The sequence below is a fragment of the Oryza brachyantha genome, chromosome 3, assembly GCF_000231095.2.
Source record: "Oryza brachyantha chromosome 3, ObraRS2, whole genome shotgun sequence".
Classification (NCBI taxonomy): Eukaryota; Viridiplantae; Streptophyta; class Magnoliopsida; order Poales; family Poaceae; genus Oryza; species Oryza brachyantha.
Window position 1 is genome coordinate 10,661,890 of NC_023165.2, and position 18,111 is coordinate 10,680,000.

General features: G+C 38.9%; 3 protein-coding genes and 1 long non-coding RNA gene across 25 annotated transcripts in view; 2 read left to right on the plus strand and 2 right to left on the minus strand.

Moving 5' to 3' along the window:
• The first annotated feature begins 408 nt into the window (after nt 1-408).
• On the plus strand, nt 409-3,448 carry LOC121053919. 2 transcript variants are annotated; one of them, XR_005811401.1, is made up of 3 exons: nt 409-1,122; nt 1,425-1,503; nt 3,369-3,448. It is a non-coding gene; the product is annotated as an uncharacterized LOC121053919 (long non-coding RNA). The 2 variants fall into 2 exon arrangements; XR_005811402.1 differs by having other exon boundaries at nt 1,428-1,503.
• Nucleotides 3,449-5,460: 2,012 nt separating this feature from the next.
• LOC107303727 (protein ALP1-like) lies at nt 5,461-8,797 on the minus strand. Of its 3 annotated transcripts, none has more exons than XM_015834238.2 (3): nt 8,483-8,797; nt 6,100-6,898; nt 5,461-5,999 (listed from the first exon to the last, which is right to left on the minus strand). In XM_015834238.2, exons 2-3 carry the CDS (start codon nt 6,896-6,898, stop codon nt 5,545-5,547), a joined length of 1,254 nt encoding a protein of 417 aa, XP_015689724.2. In that variant the 5' UTR covers nt 8,483-8,797; the 3' UTR covers nt 5,461-5,544. The 3 variants fall into 3 exon arrangements, 2 of the variants coding, with proteins under 2 accessions (XP_015689724.2, XP_015689723.2); XM_015834237.2 differs by having other exon boundaries at nt 5,461-6,017; XR_001549755.2 differs by lacking the exons at nt 5,461-5,999; nt 6,100-6,898 and adding exons at nt 7,011-7,695; nt 7,776-8,111.
• Nucleotides 8,798-9,194: 397 nt separating this feature from the next.
• Nucleotides 9,195-15,162, plus strand: LOC102723030 (protein ALP1-like). Of its 19 annotated transcripts, none has more exons than XR_005811425.1 (8): nt 9,198-9,557; nt 10,575-10,646; nt 10,819-11,329; nt 11,406-11,802; nt 13,066-13,468; nt 14,194-14,268; nt 14,426-14,471; nt 14,656-15,162. XR_005811425.1 is itself a non-coding variant. In XM_040522537.1 (5 exons), the coding sequence occupies exons 1-5, from the start codon at nt 9,352-9,354 to the stop codon at nt 12,342-12,344; spliced, it is 1,203 nt and encodes a 400-aa protein (XP_040378471.1). In that variant the 5' UTR covers nt 9,195-9,351; the 3' UTR covers nt 12,345-12,807. The 19 variants fall into 19 exon arrangements, 4 of the variants coding, with proteins under 4 accessions (XP_040378471.1, XP_040378472.1, XP_040378469.1 ...); XR_005811428.1 differs by having other exon boundaries at nt 14,434-14,471; XR_005811426.1 differs by lacking the exon at nt 14,194-14,268.
• A 59-nt stretch (nt 15,163-15,221) lies between these two features.
• Nucleotides 15,222-18,111, minus strand: part of LOC102699849 (serine/threonine-protein kinase AtPK2/AtPK19-like) — a 3,805-nt gene continuing 915 nt past the window's right edge. The window contains exons 2-7 of the mRNA XM_006649981.2: nt 16,599-17,579; nt 16,418-16,500; nt 16,221-16,341; nt 15,945-16,118; nt 15,717-15,824; nt 15,222-15,595 (exon numbers count right to left, since the gene is read on the minus strand). Coding sequence (XP_006650044.1) covers nt 15,296-15,595; nt 15,717-15,824; nt 15,945-16,118; nt 16,221-16,341; nt 16,418-16,500; nt 16,599-17,255 — 1,443 coding nt within the window. The 5' untranslated portion in view covers nt 17,256-17,579 and the 3' untranslated portion in view covers nt 15,222-15,295. The remainder of the gene's footprint in view (nt 15,596-15,716; nt 15,825-15,944; nt 16,119-16,220; nt 16,342-16,417; nt 16,501-16,598; nt 17,580-18,111) is intronic.

An 18,111-nucleotide genomic window follows, 5' to 3' on the forward strand; every position in this document is an offset into this window, starting at 1 on the left:
AACTGGTGTTGTCTAATAATCAAAAGGATTATTGGATGTTCTTATTATTTTTATTTAGTTGAGTAATTTCTATTAGTGAAATGCTTTGGCAGAAGTGGACGAGTATTAATTGTTTGGTTATAGTCTTATAGAGGTTATGTACTGAACATGTGATCCAATAGTGTGTGGCTCTATCAAAAATTACGAAATATTTATTAGGCATGCTACGAAATAATTGACACTGTATTGATGCTAATTTTTTGAGCCCAAATCTATGTAAAGGCAGCTAGCAGGCATATGACTCTTCTATGTCCTATGAGAACCCTCTCAACAGGAGTGTTGGTATTGCTTTCTTATCTCATAATTAGAATAAATAATTTCCCATTAATGACCATGCAAACAATGATTCAAGATCATAGTGAAGTTTATTTTTATATGGAACATTTCGTGTGTACCTTACAGTATGCTTCAATTCAACGTATCCGTAGCACCATTACCTTGTGTTGTTCATTCACTAAAACCTATAATCAATATGTTAACACTGTAGATGTTCACGGCAAGTCAATCAGATGAATATATTGGCCCCTTAAAAATTGTAGCGAACTTTTTATCGGTTTAGCTTTTTTTAACCTAGGTCACTGGATGTTGCTGGAGCTGCAACTTCCCAGTTTTGGACTAAACTATTCAGGGTGGTGCACTTATGTTTTGCTCTAAGATATCGATATAACCCATTTCAGTATTGGAGTTTTGTTTAGTGAACTTTTTAGAAATTCGGTGATGCTTGGAAGGCTTACAAATTTGTTTGGTTATGTTAACGGTTATCTCTTTCGCAGAAATTATACACTATAATAGACAGATTCAGTTTGAGAATATTGATGCTCTAGGCTTAGTTTTGGTTTTCAATGCAGCTCCAAACATATGTGCTAACTTGAAGGTATTGTGGGCTGCAGATATTGAGAGCGTTACTTTTTAAAGTTATAGTATTATGGATGACAGGAAGCTACCGTGTAAATAATGATGTTCTTTTCTTCAATTTTGTGTATTGGGGTTCTTTTCTTCGAGGTAGATAGTGAGATTTTCAAGAAAACTGCTAAAGGCCATAACTCTCTTGCTTCCAGACTTTGAATCATTTGTCAAGCTCTGGTAAGATGTATATATATTTTTGCACTTTCTTATCAAGTATCAAAAATGGAGTTATAAATATATGCCATATAGTATTAGATTACACGTTATTATTGAACTTAAGTTTATTTTTATGTTTTATGTGTTATACATGGGAGAAAACACAAATATAGTTCGGGTGTATTTATATGCTTTCTGTGTGTCTTGCTATGGGAAAATGTGCATTGCACGTGCATGATTACTGTGGCCGGTAGCTCAACTTTTATCTTAGATTACATCAGTCATTTTTAAGAACTTGGTCATATTATATTTATCTTTGCCAGCAGGGGTAAGGAAGCATACGGCTATTTGGTTTTAGAGTGCCTCACAAACAACACGCTACTATCAACGTAATACTGCACGGTAACACATCTCCTAGAAATAACAATACATTTGTCGTACATATTTATTGCCTTAGTGCCTCTATATGTTGATACACATGTGTGTAGCGATGGCTAAAAGGCCAAGGAGAGGCTAATGAGAGGGTTTGAAAATAATCGGTAAATAAACTGCAAGTTTTGTGTTTCTCCTAAAACACAAGCTACATGATCGATGTGTAATACTTTAGCACCTTCCTTGTTTCTCCTATCTCTATATTACTTTGCTTAAATTGTATAATGAAGCATTACCAAGTTGTTTTGGACATGCGGTTGGTAACAGAATCACTCCTGCCTACCAACACCACTAAGCACAAGCAGGCCCTTTTTTGAAGATTTCTAGACTATGGAAACCAGCAAGTAATCGGGGATATGTTAGAGTATTAAATCTTTTAATATGTACATTTTTCATCTTCGTATATTGTGTTTTTTTGTTCTTCAAAAATAATATGCGGTAACCGGTAAGAGGGTCAATCTTTGTTTTTAGTACTATAGTCCTGGTTCTCATGTATTCCATTCATTTATTCAGAGTCCATTGTTAGCACTCCTCTTCAATCACTCTGTTAAGATATGCATGCATTTCCTTTTTTATAATATGCTTCTATTTTTGTTTAGGCTCAATTTTCTCTCAAATTTTAATGTGTGCTCATTTACATCACAAGAATATCCAGATAATTTACATCACGGAGAAATGCATGCACATCACGGGGAAATGTACATCACGGAGAAAAGCATGACCAGAATGAGTATAATGCTAACAAATATTTCAAATAAAATTCTACAGACTATTATATTTGTGTAATAAACCTACCTACAGAAAGAAGTGATGTGATGCCATTATCTTGCGGATTAGTTCCTCATCCGTAATAGAGGTATTTTCCACTGAAAGAGCTGAATATTTCTTATGAAATTAGCAAAATAGTCATCAGTTGATGTAAGCTTCGTTTTAGCAGCTTTCTACTACTGTGGTAGACACTGTTTGACCAATAATCAATGCTTGCATTATTTAGCTATATATCACTTCGATACAATTTTTAGCTCACCTCCTGCTTTTTTTTCTTACGTTTTTGGCTGGGTTTTTAAATTATTGGCAAATAAATACTTGGGACTGTGCTATGTTGTTGTTCGCAATTTGATGCAGATGAATTATCAAGTCTATGCAGCACTCCCTCCATTTAATGCCAAGGGCATGAAAAATAAAGGAATCATTGGGTGATTTCTTTATCTACTTATGAAGAAAATAAGTTTCTTGAGTTGTACTCCCTCCGTTTCATAATGTAGAATGTTTGACTTTTTTCTTATAACGTTGACCATTTGTCTTATTCAAAAATTATGGAAATATCATTTATTTTGCTTGTGACTTACTTTATTATCAAAAGAACTTTATGCACGACTTGTCATTTTTTATATTTGTACTAAATTTTGAATAAGACGAATGGTCAAACATTATAACCAAAAAAAGTCAAACATCTTATATTATGAAACGGAGGTAGCAACAAATTTGTTTTGCAACTTCAGTTGTGGTGCAATGAATTGCATGGATTGGAGACCCAACTATTTATTTACCATGAAAAGCAACATACACATGCATCTTGATTTTTAGCAAGGCTCTTGTGATCAGTTGATTGTTAATTGAAGCTGTGGTGCTACAACCTGCTTACATTATAGAATAGATAGCTTCAAACTTGGGATATGGTTATAAATTTTAGTAATTTCAGCATGCACAATAGTTTCTTATAAATGGACAAAAAAATTGAATTCTGGCAAACAGTCTGACCTAAACTATAAACCTAAATCAAAGCTCCTCAAGAGATCCATCTTACCATATTTTTTCTTTCTTTTTTTTTCCAGATATCCAACATAATGAATTCAATGTTTTTGTGCTCAATAAGAAATTGGGAGTTAAAATCACCATCAATGGACTGCTAATTATGTTTTCAATATAATGGTTAGAGTCGCTCACAAGAAAATGTACCATTGTATTGTTAATAAAGATGTCTCCTTTTCTTGTCATAGTATTTGATTTATTTTATACACTTATTTTCCTTCATCTGAGGTGTCTTTTTTATTATATTATACATTGATTTTCACTAACATTTTATTTTCTTAAATTTTTGAACTATGAGGATTTAACTTGGTTACTACTTGCAAATGTTGTGCAAGTTAGGATGGTTTCTTTAACCACAACCAACCAACAAGTAAAATGTTAGTGAGAGATTTAGAATTTTAATTCGAATAAAGCAACCAAATGTATTAGTTGATCATCATAGGTGAAATTTGTGAAGATATCGTAGGTAAATTTGTAAAATATGCATATTTGTAACAATACTGGTGGCTTCTAAATAAATTTATATCTTTATTTTGTGAAACTAAAGGTATAGCTTTAAATGACAAAGCGACTATTTTACAACATATAAATTTTCACAACGTGGATTCCACGTGCACACTTACTAGTAATACTATTACAAATGGCATTTAAAAATTTAACCAAGATAAATACGTTAATGTTATAGACACATTTACTACCAAGTATGTCCAAGTAATATTTGTTTGTCAATTGTTACCGCAAATTACTAATTACTGCAAATGGGAGGAAGATTATAGTCACGCGAACAGTTCACGCAACTTTGTAAGCTAGTAGTACTACGGCCAACTAGGGATGGCAATTATGCCACGGTATGGGAAACCACGGGTACCGGATCCGACGGCTATAGGTACGAGCGTCATTTTTTATTCATGAACATGTCCGTCCGCAACTCGGTAATATAGTGGATAGTAGCCGGATAACAAATTCTACCCACGAATAACTTGTACCTAACCCGAAAATTAAATAGAGAATATATAATAGACTTTTTCTGTTCTAGCCCACTGGGCCCATCGTATATACACCAAAATGAAAACGCTAACTCCATCCAAAATCCCCATCCACAGACCACAGCCACCCACTCTCACCTCTGGAGAGGCCCTCGTTCTCTCAACTCTCATTCTCTCACCTCTCCACTCTCCAGATCTAGGGGCTGGGGCTCTGGGCGGCGCGCGGAAGGTAGGCCTGTGGCGAGCGAGCGGCAGGCCAACGGCGAGTAGGTAGGTGGCGAGTGACCAACATGCCGGCGACGGGAAGGTAGCAAGCTAGCGGGTGAGCGGCAAGCAGGTAGCAGGTCGGCGATGGGTCGGCTGTCTCCTCGGCAGGCCGGCGGCGGGCAGGCGGCCGAGAGGTGGGGGGAGAGGGGAGAGGCGGAGAGCTCGCCTGTCAGGGGGAACGGCGAGGGGCCGATAGCCTGTCAGAGCAGAGAGCTCGCCCGGCCGGCCGGAAGTTGAGCAGGCGACTAGCGGCGTCCGGGGAAGTGGAGCAGGCGACTGGCAGCGTCCCTGGGAAGCAGGCGGCCGACGACGTTCGTGGGGGAGCACTCTACCGACGGCGTCCGTGGGGTAATCCCGGCGGCAACGGGCCATCAACGCCATGGAGCCGACGGCTGCAGCGGAGGAGCGGGCGGGCGGCGGCGGTAGAGGAGCGAGTAGCTGACAGGTACCCGATGCCTGTAAAGTATAGGTTTGGGGTTGTTTTTTAGGCCCCGTTTGGTAGGGATTTAGATTCTGTGTTTCTGATTCTTTTGATTCTAATTCTCTGAGAATCAGATTAAGGACAGAATCAGAATTACTTTGATAAGGCGTTTGGCTAAAAACAAAAAACTTGGTTTCTAGTATGAGTTTATATCTTTTTGATATAAATTGTCAATACTACCCCTAAGGTAGCAAGATGTTTGAATTTTATATATTTGTACATGTGGCATAATGTAAACTTCAATAATTATTGTAAGCTGACATATATACGTATTAAATTTTTCTACACGTTAACATGTGGGAAAAAACTTGTATTCAGACAATGTTAAACCATATGAAAAATGCATTGCATTTGCACAGCATAACATATTCATTACATCTGTCCACTCATAAATTGAGCTATTATAAAAATAAATCATTATTGTATTCTTACAAAAATATGGCAACTACAATGTTACGAGAACTTTCATCTTGATTGACATAATGTGCTTGCTAAGTTATCACGAAATATATCCATGGATCTATCACTAGAGTGTGTCGTAGACGTATCAGATGCATTTTGTGAGACAACATATTTTGCATATCTTGCAGGTATGGTCGGGACATAATCTAGATCACGATCACACCTACGAAAATACTTGTGGGATGTACAATTCTGACGTATAAAGTTATGGAGACACATTGTCGAAGCAATGATCATTTCTTGCTTGTCCATGGGATATGTAGGCATCTTTAAAAGGATTCGCCATTTCATCTTCCACACACCAAAGGTTCGCTCAACGACATTGCGTGCACTTGAGTGACACTGATTGAAATACTCTTGCTCTCCACTTGGAGGAGGTCCATTTCTCCATTCAGGAACATGATACCTTTGGCCCTTGTATGGTGACATATATCCTGGTCTATTTGGGTATCCAGCATCTACAAGATAATATTTACCTACAATATAGAAATTAAGTTATATTTATATGACTAAAAAATAAGACAAATTAAAATTTTCAAAAGATCTGCAATTGCATACCTTGTGGGGGATGTGGAAATATATCTTTATCAACCTCTAATGCATGATAAAGAACACTAGTGTCATGCATAGAACCAGGTTGTCCAATAGAAGCATAGGTAAAACGCATGTCAAAGTCGACCGCTGCCATCACATTCTGAGTGGAACTCTTGTGTCTACCAATGTATCTAACATATTCTTCACGTGGTGGGTTTACTGCCACATGAGTCCCATCAATGGCACCAATGCAATTTTTGAAATGTGGCCACATTCTCTTGTCATTCTTTATTCGACTATGAGCTCTTCGAAAGTTAGGATCTTTTGGACATATGTAATCCTTGCACATACTAACCACACTAAAGAGAACCTCCTCAAATTTTCTACTTATTGTTTCTCCAGAATGTTTGAACCTATTTTGAACCCTTCTATTGGATTCACCGCCTCCAAGTATGAATAGGAAAATAGCAACCGACTCTATAGAATTCATGTGGTTGGTAGATTTGAGATCATATGTACTCACCAATAAGTCATGTAGCCTGCAAAATAGCTCACTATTCATACGGAACATATGATGACTCTCTCCTGGTGTCCTCAAAGTTTCTAGTACCCATGCATACCCACTTAGCTGTGATGTCCTTGGTTTATTTTTATCATAATATGTCATAAAATATTGTCCAAGCAAGCAAGCAACCGAGAATGCAGTCGCTTGCAAAGCTTGATGGTGTCGTAAAATCTCCATAGCAAACTCACCATCTTCGTCAACATCAGTAGAGTCACTTTTCTGAGAAGCATCACTTCCATCAGTTTCACTAGAAGACATCTGAAACAATAAAAACTAGTTTAGAATCAAGTATTATTCTTAAATTATTGAAAGATAGGAGAGTCATCACAACTGTAGCAGAAGTGACATAATAAAAATATAATTAGTTTCTATCTTTCAATATAAAAATATGTCAATGCAAACCAGAATAGTTGGTATTCAAACAATTATTACAAAACTTTTAAAATATAACTGAAATAGTCCACCCATACACACTAACAAACTATGACACTATTTTTCTAACTTGGCTTCATGTTTCATCTTGAGCCATGCTAATCTTTCTTCTGCATTATCCAAGGTCATGAACATCTCTCTCTCCGATTTCTTTGTGAAAATCTCAGTAGCAATGAAATGCTCATTGGTACCAAAAATAGCACCACATTCTTTAACAAGAGCCATGACATCTTTAATTGCACACCCTGAAGTGTCCTCCCTCCTAACAAAAGACTCAACAGTTGCCGCTGTTTTCTCCTGGTTGTCAACAAAACGGGTCATTTGTTCATAGAACCAATTTCCACCACTATTTTTGGGTTTCTTCACCTCCTTACTACAAGCTCTCTTAGCTCTCTTTGCAGGAGTGAAATCTTCGTCACCACTATCATCGTCATCAACTCCATTCACTCTTCTATGTCATTAACATTAATAGTAGGAGGAGGCTGGGATGAACTTTCTAGTAGGTCACCCCTAGCAGGATTCTAATGATCATTTCCTGTGTTTCGAAGGTCTTCAAAAATTTCTTGGAGTAAATGTTCATTCTGAAGTCCTCTTAACTTAAACTTGAGACATCCGGGTAGATCCTATGGAACACAAAGATAATATTACGATAAATATTTACGATGCGTGCTTAAAAATTTTAGAAAAATAAGCATCATTATACCTTCTTCGCTTTGGCCCACCAATCATCAGATGCAATAATGGTTCTCCTGGCTTCATCCCAACCTAATCCAGTCTCTCTGCTTATTAATTTCTTCCATAGATTGTAGTCCTTCTTTAACTTGGCCCATTTATTCTTGAACTTAAGTTTGTTATACTTCAAGCCAGTCTTCTCTCCAAATTTAGCAATTACATTATCATGTCCGACCTTATTTAAATGAGTACTAGGACGCTTTCCATCCCTAACTTCAAATGCAAACAACTCACAAACTATCCTAGTATTCTCATATGTCCATTCAGCATTATTTGCTCCATTCAATTCATCTTCTGATGGGTCCATCTACATAAAAAATACTGTTCAAAGCATGCTCTCATCACTTTAGAATATTCGGCTTATGTTGGATGGCATGGCAAAAACAGACGACATACTATACTTCATTATCACACGGTTGTAAGTGTCGTAGCTTGTGATCATAAATTATTGTCAAAGTACTGTAGCTTGTAACCGTCGTAAACAAGTACTACTACAACTAGCTATGATCATAAAAAAGTAGTACTACTAGCTACCTATGTTCAGGAGGCAGATAACTACTATAATCATAAAATAAACAATTGCTGCAGTTGTATGCTTGACAAGAACGTCAATAGCTAGCTAATCTTTTTATTCTTAAAGTAACAGCTAGCAAATAGAAAAGTAGAAAAGTAGTATACCCTTGAAGAGAAGTAATTTCTTGCTGCTGTTCGGGCTCTCGCAGAGAAGAAGCGCCACGACCGGGGGCGGCTGCGACGGCGTTCGGGGGCGCCGGCAGGCAGCACTGCGGCGGCAAGCACTCAGGCGGCAGGGAGCACTTCAGCGGCTTGCACTCAAGCAGCAGGAAGCACTCCGGATCTAATTCGTGACGGTTGGGGTGGCTGCCAAGTCGGGCTCGACGGCGGTCCGGTGCGGCAGCGGCGTCGGTGGGGGCGGCGTCGTCGTCGTTGGTCGGGGGCAGATCGCCGATGCCCTACCGTGCGCGATCTGTATCGTGTGCGATCTGTTTTGATGGAGAAAGGGAGTGGGAAGGGGTATATCGGTGGCATTGGTGGGTAATTTTCCATAAAATCTAGGGGTATCTCTATATTTGGTTGGTTGGATTCAAGTGGGAAACCCGTTTTTTCCAGATTCACGTGGCATGTGTAAAAATGAGAATCGTTTCTCCTGTTTCACCTCAGAATTAGAATCACAAAATAATTGTTTGGATTAGATTTTGCTGATTCTATAGGGAATCGAGTACGAGAATCCCTACCAAACGAGGCATTACCCACGAGTCATTTCAGGTATGAGTCGGGTACGGAAGTACAAGTATCAGGTCAGTTATATTCCTACTCTATCCGTACCCGACCTAACCTATTGCCATCCCTACGGCCAACAAAAACTAAAAAGCCCAAACCATCTAAGGCCTTGTTCGGTTGGATCAGGAATGACTGGGATTGGGCTGAAACCCCTGTGGATCATCCCGGTGTGAGAAAAATTCCAGCCCATAGAAAAAAGCCCGTTCGGTTCAGCCCAGGCGGGATACTAACCAAGCCCATCCCGGCGCATGCCCCTCGTTTTGAGCCGGGAAAAAACATCGACCGCTGAGGTGTGGAACAAATCCTCGTGGAGGCGCAGGAGAAGATGGCTACGGCGGCGCGCGCGACGTAGAGCCGACGGCGACGGCGACGGTGACGGCGACGGCGACGGCGACGGGACAAGGTCCGCCTCTCCGGTGGTCATCTTCTCCGTCGGCCACCTTCTCGCCTATACGTATCTCCTTCTTCCCCTCATCTCCACACCTCCTTCATCTTCTGCCTAGGGTTAGGGTTCTTGGTTCTGCTGTGAGCATGTCAGGCGACCGCCGGCACCTCTTGCCTCTGCGACCATGCCCGGCGAAGAGGGCAAGATCTCTCACCTCATGTATTGATGCCCGCTACTGAATCCAATCGAGCTGATCTAATTACAGTTAATTAATCAGAGCTGACTACGCATAGAAGTACTTGTGCGATGCAATTCACTTGGTTCCTCATCTATCACAAACACACCTGTTTCTACTACTTGTGATACTGATGGTTGATTTATACAAAGTTGATCGGTCCCATGAAAATTCTCAGCAAGGTAAAATAAAAGATCTTCAAACATAGTCATACTGTTTATTGGTTGATTCAGCTCTGAATGTAGCAATTTGGAATAGTTTGATAATGATTCATCTGACTTTTTTATCTGTTTAATTGCTGATCTAATTGCAGTTAATTAATCGCTGCATTTTATCTATTCTATCATGGTCTTTTTTTTATGTGCTCAATTACCGATTGTTTTTTCTTTTTTGACTATTGTCGACATAAGTACTTGTGAATATTATTATTTGTTTTGTCCAAGTTACTCTATATCTGAATTTATAATCTATTTTTATTTGTTGTTGTCCAAGTTACTCTATATCTGAATTTGAATTTGTTACTGCTGATTCGAGAAGCAAGATTTTTTATGTTTAACTGATCTATTCTGATTATTCTGGCTTCAACTTTTATTTTATAGTACTTCTGTGAATTTTGAATTCTTAAATATATTTTACTGATTGCTACTTGTTTAAAAAACAACATGTTTGAGATTTTGTGCACAATGCAGAAGTTCTATATATGTTTCTGCCTTAATTTTGTGACAACCAGTGTTAAATATGATAACTCTTCTAACTTGTCCCACACTAACCTAACTTGAGTAGTATTTGACAAACTTGATTTACTCTATATCTCCAAAAATTTACTCATCTACGTTGTATCTACTTTGTAGATTGTCCCTGTACCGGTTAGAGTTGGAGAAGACCAACCCCCACAATCTTGGAGCCCTGTACCATCTCCAGCAGTACGTGATCTATTTTATTTTCTTTTCTTAGAGTTTTTCACTTATACATGTTGTAGTTGTGCAACAGTTCTCTATCAATACTTGTTTGTTTTGGAGCCTTTGCATTCTAATGATGTGAACATAATATTTCTATCATTTTTAAATTTCTTAACTATGGCTTCAATTTTTTTAGTTTTGCAATGATTACAACAAGAGATCATGTTAGAAAGAGGAGGGAAGAGGGGGACGATGATATGATGTTGTTTATTTTCCCTGCACTACATCTGTTGAGTTCTAGAGGAGGAAAGGAAAAGAAGCGTCGTCATACTTCTAAGCTAACAGGGGAGGAACATGTTCATGAGCTACTTGAAGGACATGTCAAGAACTGTCGGACAACATTTAGGATGGAACCAAAAATATTTAAAGCCCTAGCCAATTACCTTAGAACTGAAAGATTGGTTCGTGATACTAGGATTAAGGTTGAAGAGAAGCTAGCATTCTTCTTATACATGCTTAGTCACAATGCTTCATATGAGGATCTTCAAGTAGAATTTGGGCACAGTAGTGATACCTTTCACCGTCACATGAAACATTTCTTCAACTTGGTTATCCCTACACTATCCAAGCGACTTATGAAGCCTCCTGATCCTAATCAAGTTCATTTGAAAATTGAAAGAGATCCTCGATTTTATCCTTACTTCAAGGTGCTTCTTTTAACACTTCTACCCTAATCAATTTACACCTTGAAATATCTGAAAGTGACATGTAGTTTTTTTTCAGAATTGTCTTGGTGCAATTGATGGCACCCATGTACCCATATCCATATCATCTGAAAAGGCTGCTCCATTTAGAAATAGGAAAGGGACTCTTAGCCAAAATGTGATGATAGCATGCGATTTTGATATGAGTATCACCTTCATATCTAGTGGATGGGAGGGGTCAGCTACAGATGCTAGAGTTCTTAGCTCCGCAATGAACAATGGTTTCAAACTACCTCCAGGGAAATTCTACTTGGTTGATGGTGGATATGCCAATACTGCTTCTTTTCTTGCACCATATCAAAGAGTTAGGTACCATCTGAAGGAGTTTGGGAGGGGTCATCATAGACCTCAAAACTACAAGGAATTATTTAATCATCGCCATGCGGTATTAAGGAATCATGTTGAAAGGACTGCAGGTATCATAAAGAAGCGCTTCCCCATCCTCAAAGTTGAAACTTTCCACAAAATAAAGAACCAAGTAAAGATACCTATTGCCGCTGCTTTGTTGCATAATATTATCCGGTCACTCAATGGAGATGAACAATGGTTGGATGATCAACCGGATAATATTGACCCACAAAATTTTGTTGATCTACCAGATGGTAATGAAGTCAATGATTAGACCATACATATTGGAATCCTTTTTCTTTCTTATCTCTCTTCCTTCTTTCTATCATCCTTCCTTTTAGCCATATCCCTTTAGTTTTGCTTCACAACTTAGAAAAGGCACGAATCAAGGCAATGCTCTAAGAGACATGATAGCACAAGAAATGTGGTATGATTACCAGCATCATAGGAATTAGGGGCTGCAAGAAAAAATGTTTTAAATATCTCTTTTGTAATAAATTGGTTATGCTAGATGAATGTTAAGATACATGGTATTATGACATTTAAATATCTCTTTTGGGTTGTAAGAATATTTAAATACTGGGGGGTGGCAGAGGCGACGACGATGTAGGCGTTGCCGGGAACAAAGGCCGCGGCTGGAGCGCGAGCGCCATTTGGGGGTGGCGGCGGCGTTAGAAGAGAGGGAGGAGCTGAGGAGGGCGCCGACTGATGGAGGAAGAAGGCGTACATCGCGGGTGGAAGGAGGGAAGGAAAAATCTGTTCGTTGCCACCGTCCGATGTTGAGGGATAGATTCTATCCGTTGGATCTGTCCAATGAGTAATGAGTAAATCCTGTTGGTGCACTATAGGGTAGATTGTGTAGGCCATACCGCGGAAGGAACCTATAACTTCACATCAACTCAACCATCATGCTTCCTTGTTCTTACACAAGTTGAGAGCGAAGATGAGTTTGGTAACACCACTGTTACCTTTCCAGATTTTGAAGACACCTTGGCTTTGAAGGAATAAGTCTTGGGCTGGTTGGTCTTGGTCTTGTGGTGTCCTACCCTTGCTTTTTTCAGTTTTTCAGTTACTAGGACAGCATCTAGGACAGGTTGTTAAGATGCTCTAGGACAGGTGGTTAGGATGATCTAGGACAGGTTGTTAGGATGCTCTAGGATAGCATCCTTTAGGCTAGAATGCAGCTATAAATATGTATCCACCCTCTCCCGGAAAGTATGACATTTGGTGATAAGTAAACAGAAAATTACCCCAAGTTTGAGTGTCATCCTCTCACCAATGAGAGTAACAATTGAGATACTAACAGGCTTATGATGGACAAGATGATACAGATGCAAGACTGCAACCAATTGAAGAAAATGTTGCGCGTGTTGAAAGGAGTACACAAACGGTACAAAGAAGAGTTATTGCTACTATAGGAAACAAGGAAGAAAAAGAACTAAAAAGGCAAAAAAAAAAAGTATCGGTGTAGAAGCTCTTATAGAAAGGTATCTTGATATGAGAACCAAGCAAGTTGAAGATGAAGCTGCACAGTTAGCAAGAGAAAGGGAAGTTTGTGATTTTTCAATAAAGAGGTGCATAGCTATTCTCAACTCAATGAAAGTAACAAAAGAGGAAAAGGCCAAAGCATACACTGTCTTCAAGAATGCAGATAATAGCGAAATTTTTGTGAGTGCATGCGATGAGGATTTAGAGTCTGCTTTGATTTGGTTAAGAAATGAAATGGCCTAGCAGGTACAACTACCCTTCCATCGGTTTTGGTAATTTCAGTTTTAATTAGGTAGCTCAACTGGTCAAAATACTGCATCCTTTAGATTCTTGTTTCTTTCGATTCTCTAATTTATTACTGCCATCCTTTACAAAAAAAAATTAGTTGATAGTTCTGAAGGTGTAGGTCATGATTCTCATTAAAACTGAGAATTGTACTGTATGGTGAAATTCAGTAGCAGCTGAACAGGTTCAAAATTGTACTGCCATCCATTGCATTTTATTATCTAGATAAGAATTTAGAAATTGTAGAACCAGATCAAAATGTGGATTAGAAAAGGTTCTGAATCTAGATAAGAATTGTACTGTATGGTGAAATTCAGTAGCAGCTGAACAGGTTCAGACTTAAATATTTGTATTATCTACATACATAATGGATGTTATGTATACATCAGCTGAACAGATTCTGCGCCAGTGATTACCAAAGCACTAGTGAAGTCTTTGTATGGTTAAGAAATGCAATGACATAGTATTCAGAATCTGCTTTGATTTGTTTAAGAAATTAAATGGCCTAGTAGGTACAGATACCCTTTCATTCTTTACCTTAAAATTTAGCTAGCTATAGTTCTGAAGTTGTAAGCCATGATTCTCATGAAAATTGATTTTACATTCTGGCACATAACATTTTTTCACTCTGCTTGGCATAGTCTTGTACTCTCCAATACCTTTGATACATGAACCATTCGTGCCAGCATGGATGCCTGCTTCCTTTAACTGAAGAATAATTCATAAATTGCAGAACCGGATCAAAATATGGATCAGAAAAGGTTTTGAATCTTCAGATCATTTACTTTTATCTGAACTTGGGTTTCTTGTGCCCCCTTTTATCTTTAGATCTTTCAGTTCTCTGAAATGTTTCAGTTCAGTGTTATGATTCCTTTAGCTACTTGTTTCTTACAACTCAAGGTTTATCAATAATTTCAGTTTTGTAGGTTGATTTGTGAGTTGTGGTATGGATTCTTTTCAGCATGTGAGTATTTCATCATTGGAACAGATGCAGATGTTTGTATGTTTGTCTAGCATGTAGGTGTTTTGTGTGAGCCTGTGAGGTTGTCTTGTTTTGAAGGCTGTTTGGTTTATACGCAATTGTGATTCTAGTGCTTAAACTATTGCATTTTACCATGGAAAACTGAGTCATATTTTTTACTATGCAGGCTTTTCAAAAAAGGAACTATGCAAGATGCCAGTTTTGTGCAGCAGCAACAAATGTCGATCTCAATACTCATTGCTTCCAATTTTCAGTAGAATCTGGACCCTATTTTTGTTGATTAGCAAACTTCTGTTGTTCGGTTGTTTAGTAGCAACCAAAAGTTTATCAATTGTTCTGGATACTTTATACAGAAGTTTTGTCTGATGGATCAATGAACAGAAGCAAATTAGTTCTGTATAATTGTTGCGTTGATACTTTTATCAATAGTTGATTAGTAGCAAATGATTTTTTGATAGCAAACGATTAATAGTTGGTTTGAACCGAACGCATGGATTGAAGAGGGATTATAGAGGAACCCAGGGATTTATCCCCCACTGGGTTTGGGTGACATGGGAGGGATTCACTCAATCCCTCCCAGGATAAATTCCTGCTAGGGATCAATTCCCAGCTAACCGAACAAGCCCTAAATGTGCCAGGGGTGGATCGTAGAAGCCAGTGTTAAATCAGCCATAGACAAATTTGTTTGCTTCAAAATGTAACATGCTCAAATTACTGTCTTCAACAAAGAAATGATAACGGGATTTTTTTTCCCAGGCAAACCGAACAACAGTAGGTGGTTTTACATGATCAGAAGAGCAAATTTATCAGCCTAGAGGACTCGGCCTCTGAAGGAAGGGCGCTGGCCTCACATAGCTGAATCCCACGAAGTTACTATCTGCAGCGACAGGGCTGGCCACTGGAGAGTCCAGCACGGGCATGCTCGTCCAGCACTCGTCAAAGTTCGCGATGCAGGTTTTGCCAGCAACATTTGGGCGGAAGCTTGGCTGGATCTGTCGGGCATCTAGTTTCTTCCAGTTTACTAACTTGAACCATTTGTGATTCTTTATTTCATTGCTCCCGCCTGGTCCACTTCCCAGCCTCCTGCCAGCTTCTTTGTGCAGTAACTGAAACATAAGATGGGGGTTAAGAATTCAATCCCAAGTTCAAACAGGTCAACTCTAGAAAGCACAAGGCTGCCAAAAAGAATGGGTGCAGTTAATCATAGAGATCTGGCAAGCAACTTACGCCTTTGAGCAACGAATGAACTTCACTAGATAAATATGCTGGAAGCTTAATTTTCTCCTTAATTATCTTCTGCTGAACTTTGTCCCTGTTTCCACCAACAAATGGAGGCTGCAGACATAATTAAAGAGTGAAACATAGGAACAAAACTACATAAGGATATATACAAAAAAATATCATCTCCAATGCAAACACATTCTTCTATGCAGAAACTTCTAGCTTACAACTAACCTTTCCTGTAAGCATTTCAAACAGAAGGATTCCCACACTCCACCAGTCTGCAGCCTTATCATGACCACAGCCTTGAACAATTTCTGGGGCCATGTACTCAACAGTACCACACATTGAGTTTGATCTAGTGTTTTCATCAAATTCCTTTGCCAGCCCAAAATCAGTCAACATGGCCTAATAACACAATGAAAAACATTCCAGGAATCCTCAATAGTCAATACCAATCAGTAGGTAAAGTCAGAAAAGGTGATAATTTTTTTACTAAATGATCCTTACGTGTCCATCAGCATCCAATAAGATGTTCTCTGGCTTCAGATCCCTGTGCATAATTCCATTCGCATGGAGGTGGGCTACAGCAGATACAATTTCAGCTGTGTAGATGCGTGCAAGCTCCTCCCTGACAGATAAAAGATTTGCTTAATTAAATGTTCATGCAAGGTGATCAGGGTAAAAAAACAATGCAATGAAATTACCTAAACAAGCCCTGTTGGTAAAGCTGGAAGAAAAGATGGCCCCCATTTATGAAGTCCAACACAAGGTAAAGTCGGTATTTTGTCTGCCAATTAAACACCAGGTTCAACATTGGGGAAAAGATTGAAATCAAAACATACATGCTGACAGAAATGAATGCACAGAGAAATGATAACTACCTACCTGAAAGGAGTACCTCAGCTGTACTACAAAAGGATGATCGACTTTAGTCAGTATATCTCTCTCTGCTTTCATGTACTCAGCATGGTTCTTCTCCAAAATCTTGTCCTTCCTCATAACTTTCATTGCATATATTTCTGAAGTGCCTTTCCTCCTCACTTGATATACCTTTCCAAATGCCCCTTGGCCAACAAGCTTCAGGACTTCAAAGTCTTCAAGTCCAAAAATACCATTCTCCTTTTCTGTATTATCAAGCTCTTCATCACTAAGAGCTCCTTGGTTACCTTGCTTTTCTTTAGGACAATCCAGCAGGTCCAATGAGCTATCAGATCCATGCAGTGTAAGTTTGCTAATTGGCAAGGATTGGCTAACAAGTGAACTTGGACCAACAAGAGAATGAGATCTCTTGACAATAACCACAGGGTCATTGTAAATCCCCTCATTGGACTCAGCCAAAGGTGCAGGACTGTCAGGAGTGAGAATGCTCAGATCTGTGGGAGTCTGGACTGCTGTAGAACCAAAAACATCTGAGAAATCAAACTCAATGTTTTCAGAAGGCACAACATCTGGAGGGCCCATTGGCAGAAGTATCTTCCCTCTAAAGAGCTTGGGACCTTGTGCATGGGTTGTTGTAACAGAGCTTATTTCAGAGGAAACCATCTTGAAGGGCCTGAGATTCAGCAGTTCAGAGTAGTGATGCCAAGGAATTTTTGCACAACAAATTGGATACCAGTTCTCAGACTAACTAAACAGGAAGTCCTATGGGCAACTCTTTAAGGGAGGCGTCCTCCACGGATTCCCAGGACAACAGAAGATGCAGGGCTGCGGACAATGGCCTTGAACAAGTGGAAGTTTACAAATACAACTGGGAATCCCAGGAATCCAGGGAGAAGGCAGGGTGGGAAGATGCCGTTGTTTCCCGATGAACAGGAAACTCTGGATGCCACTGTGCTTCCTGAATTCATGAGATCAACTTGTCTATGGCTGCAGGTAGAATGAAAATATAGTTATCATAAGTAAATAATAACATCTTTGTGCCGAAGAACATTAAAAGGGAAGAGTAGTAAATGATAGCATCAGGTATTCAGGTTAGATATGCCTATTGCCTAATGGCTATGTGTTTTATTGGAAGGAAAATAGGTTCACATTTTTAGGTATTGTTCAACTGCAGTGTCATGATGATAAGCAAGTTATCATAAGTAGAAAGAAAATGGCTTATAACATAAAAGGTGATCATCACATGGGCAAATTTGCACTAAAACGACTAGGTTCTGCAAAGTACACCAAAGTAAACACAACATTGTAAGCTCTAGTATAAATTTCAGAGAATAAAGTTAATGTAGACTCAAGTTCTACAAAGGGAAAAATAAATACTAAAAGCAATTCTTGCTTGACAGAGTATTGTTTGCACAACATGATAATTGTGCCAAAAAAATGATGTAGCGGTGAGACATTAGAATTAGATGATATTTCCCTGTCTCGAACCATTAGTCCTACTGGTAACACATCAGGGTGC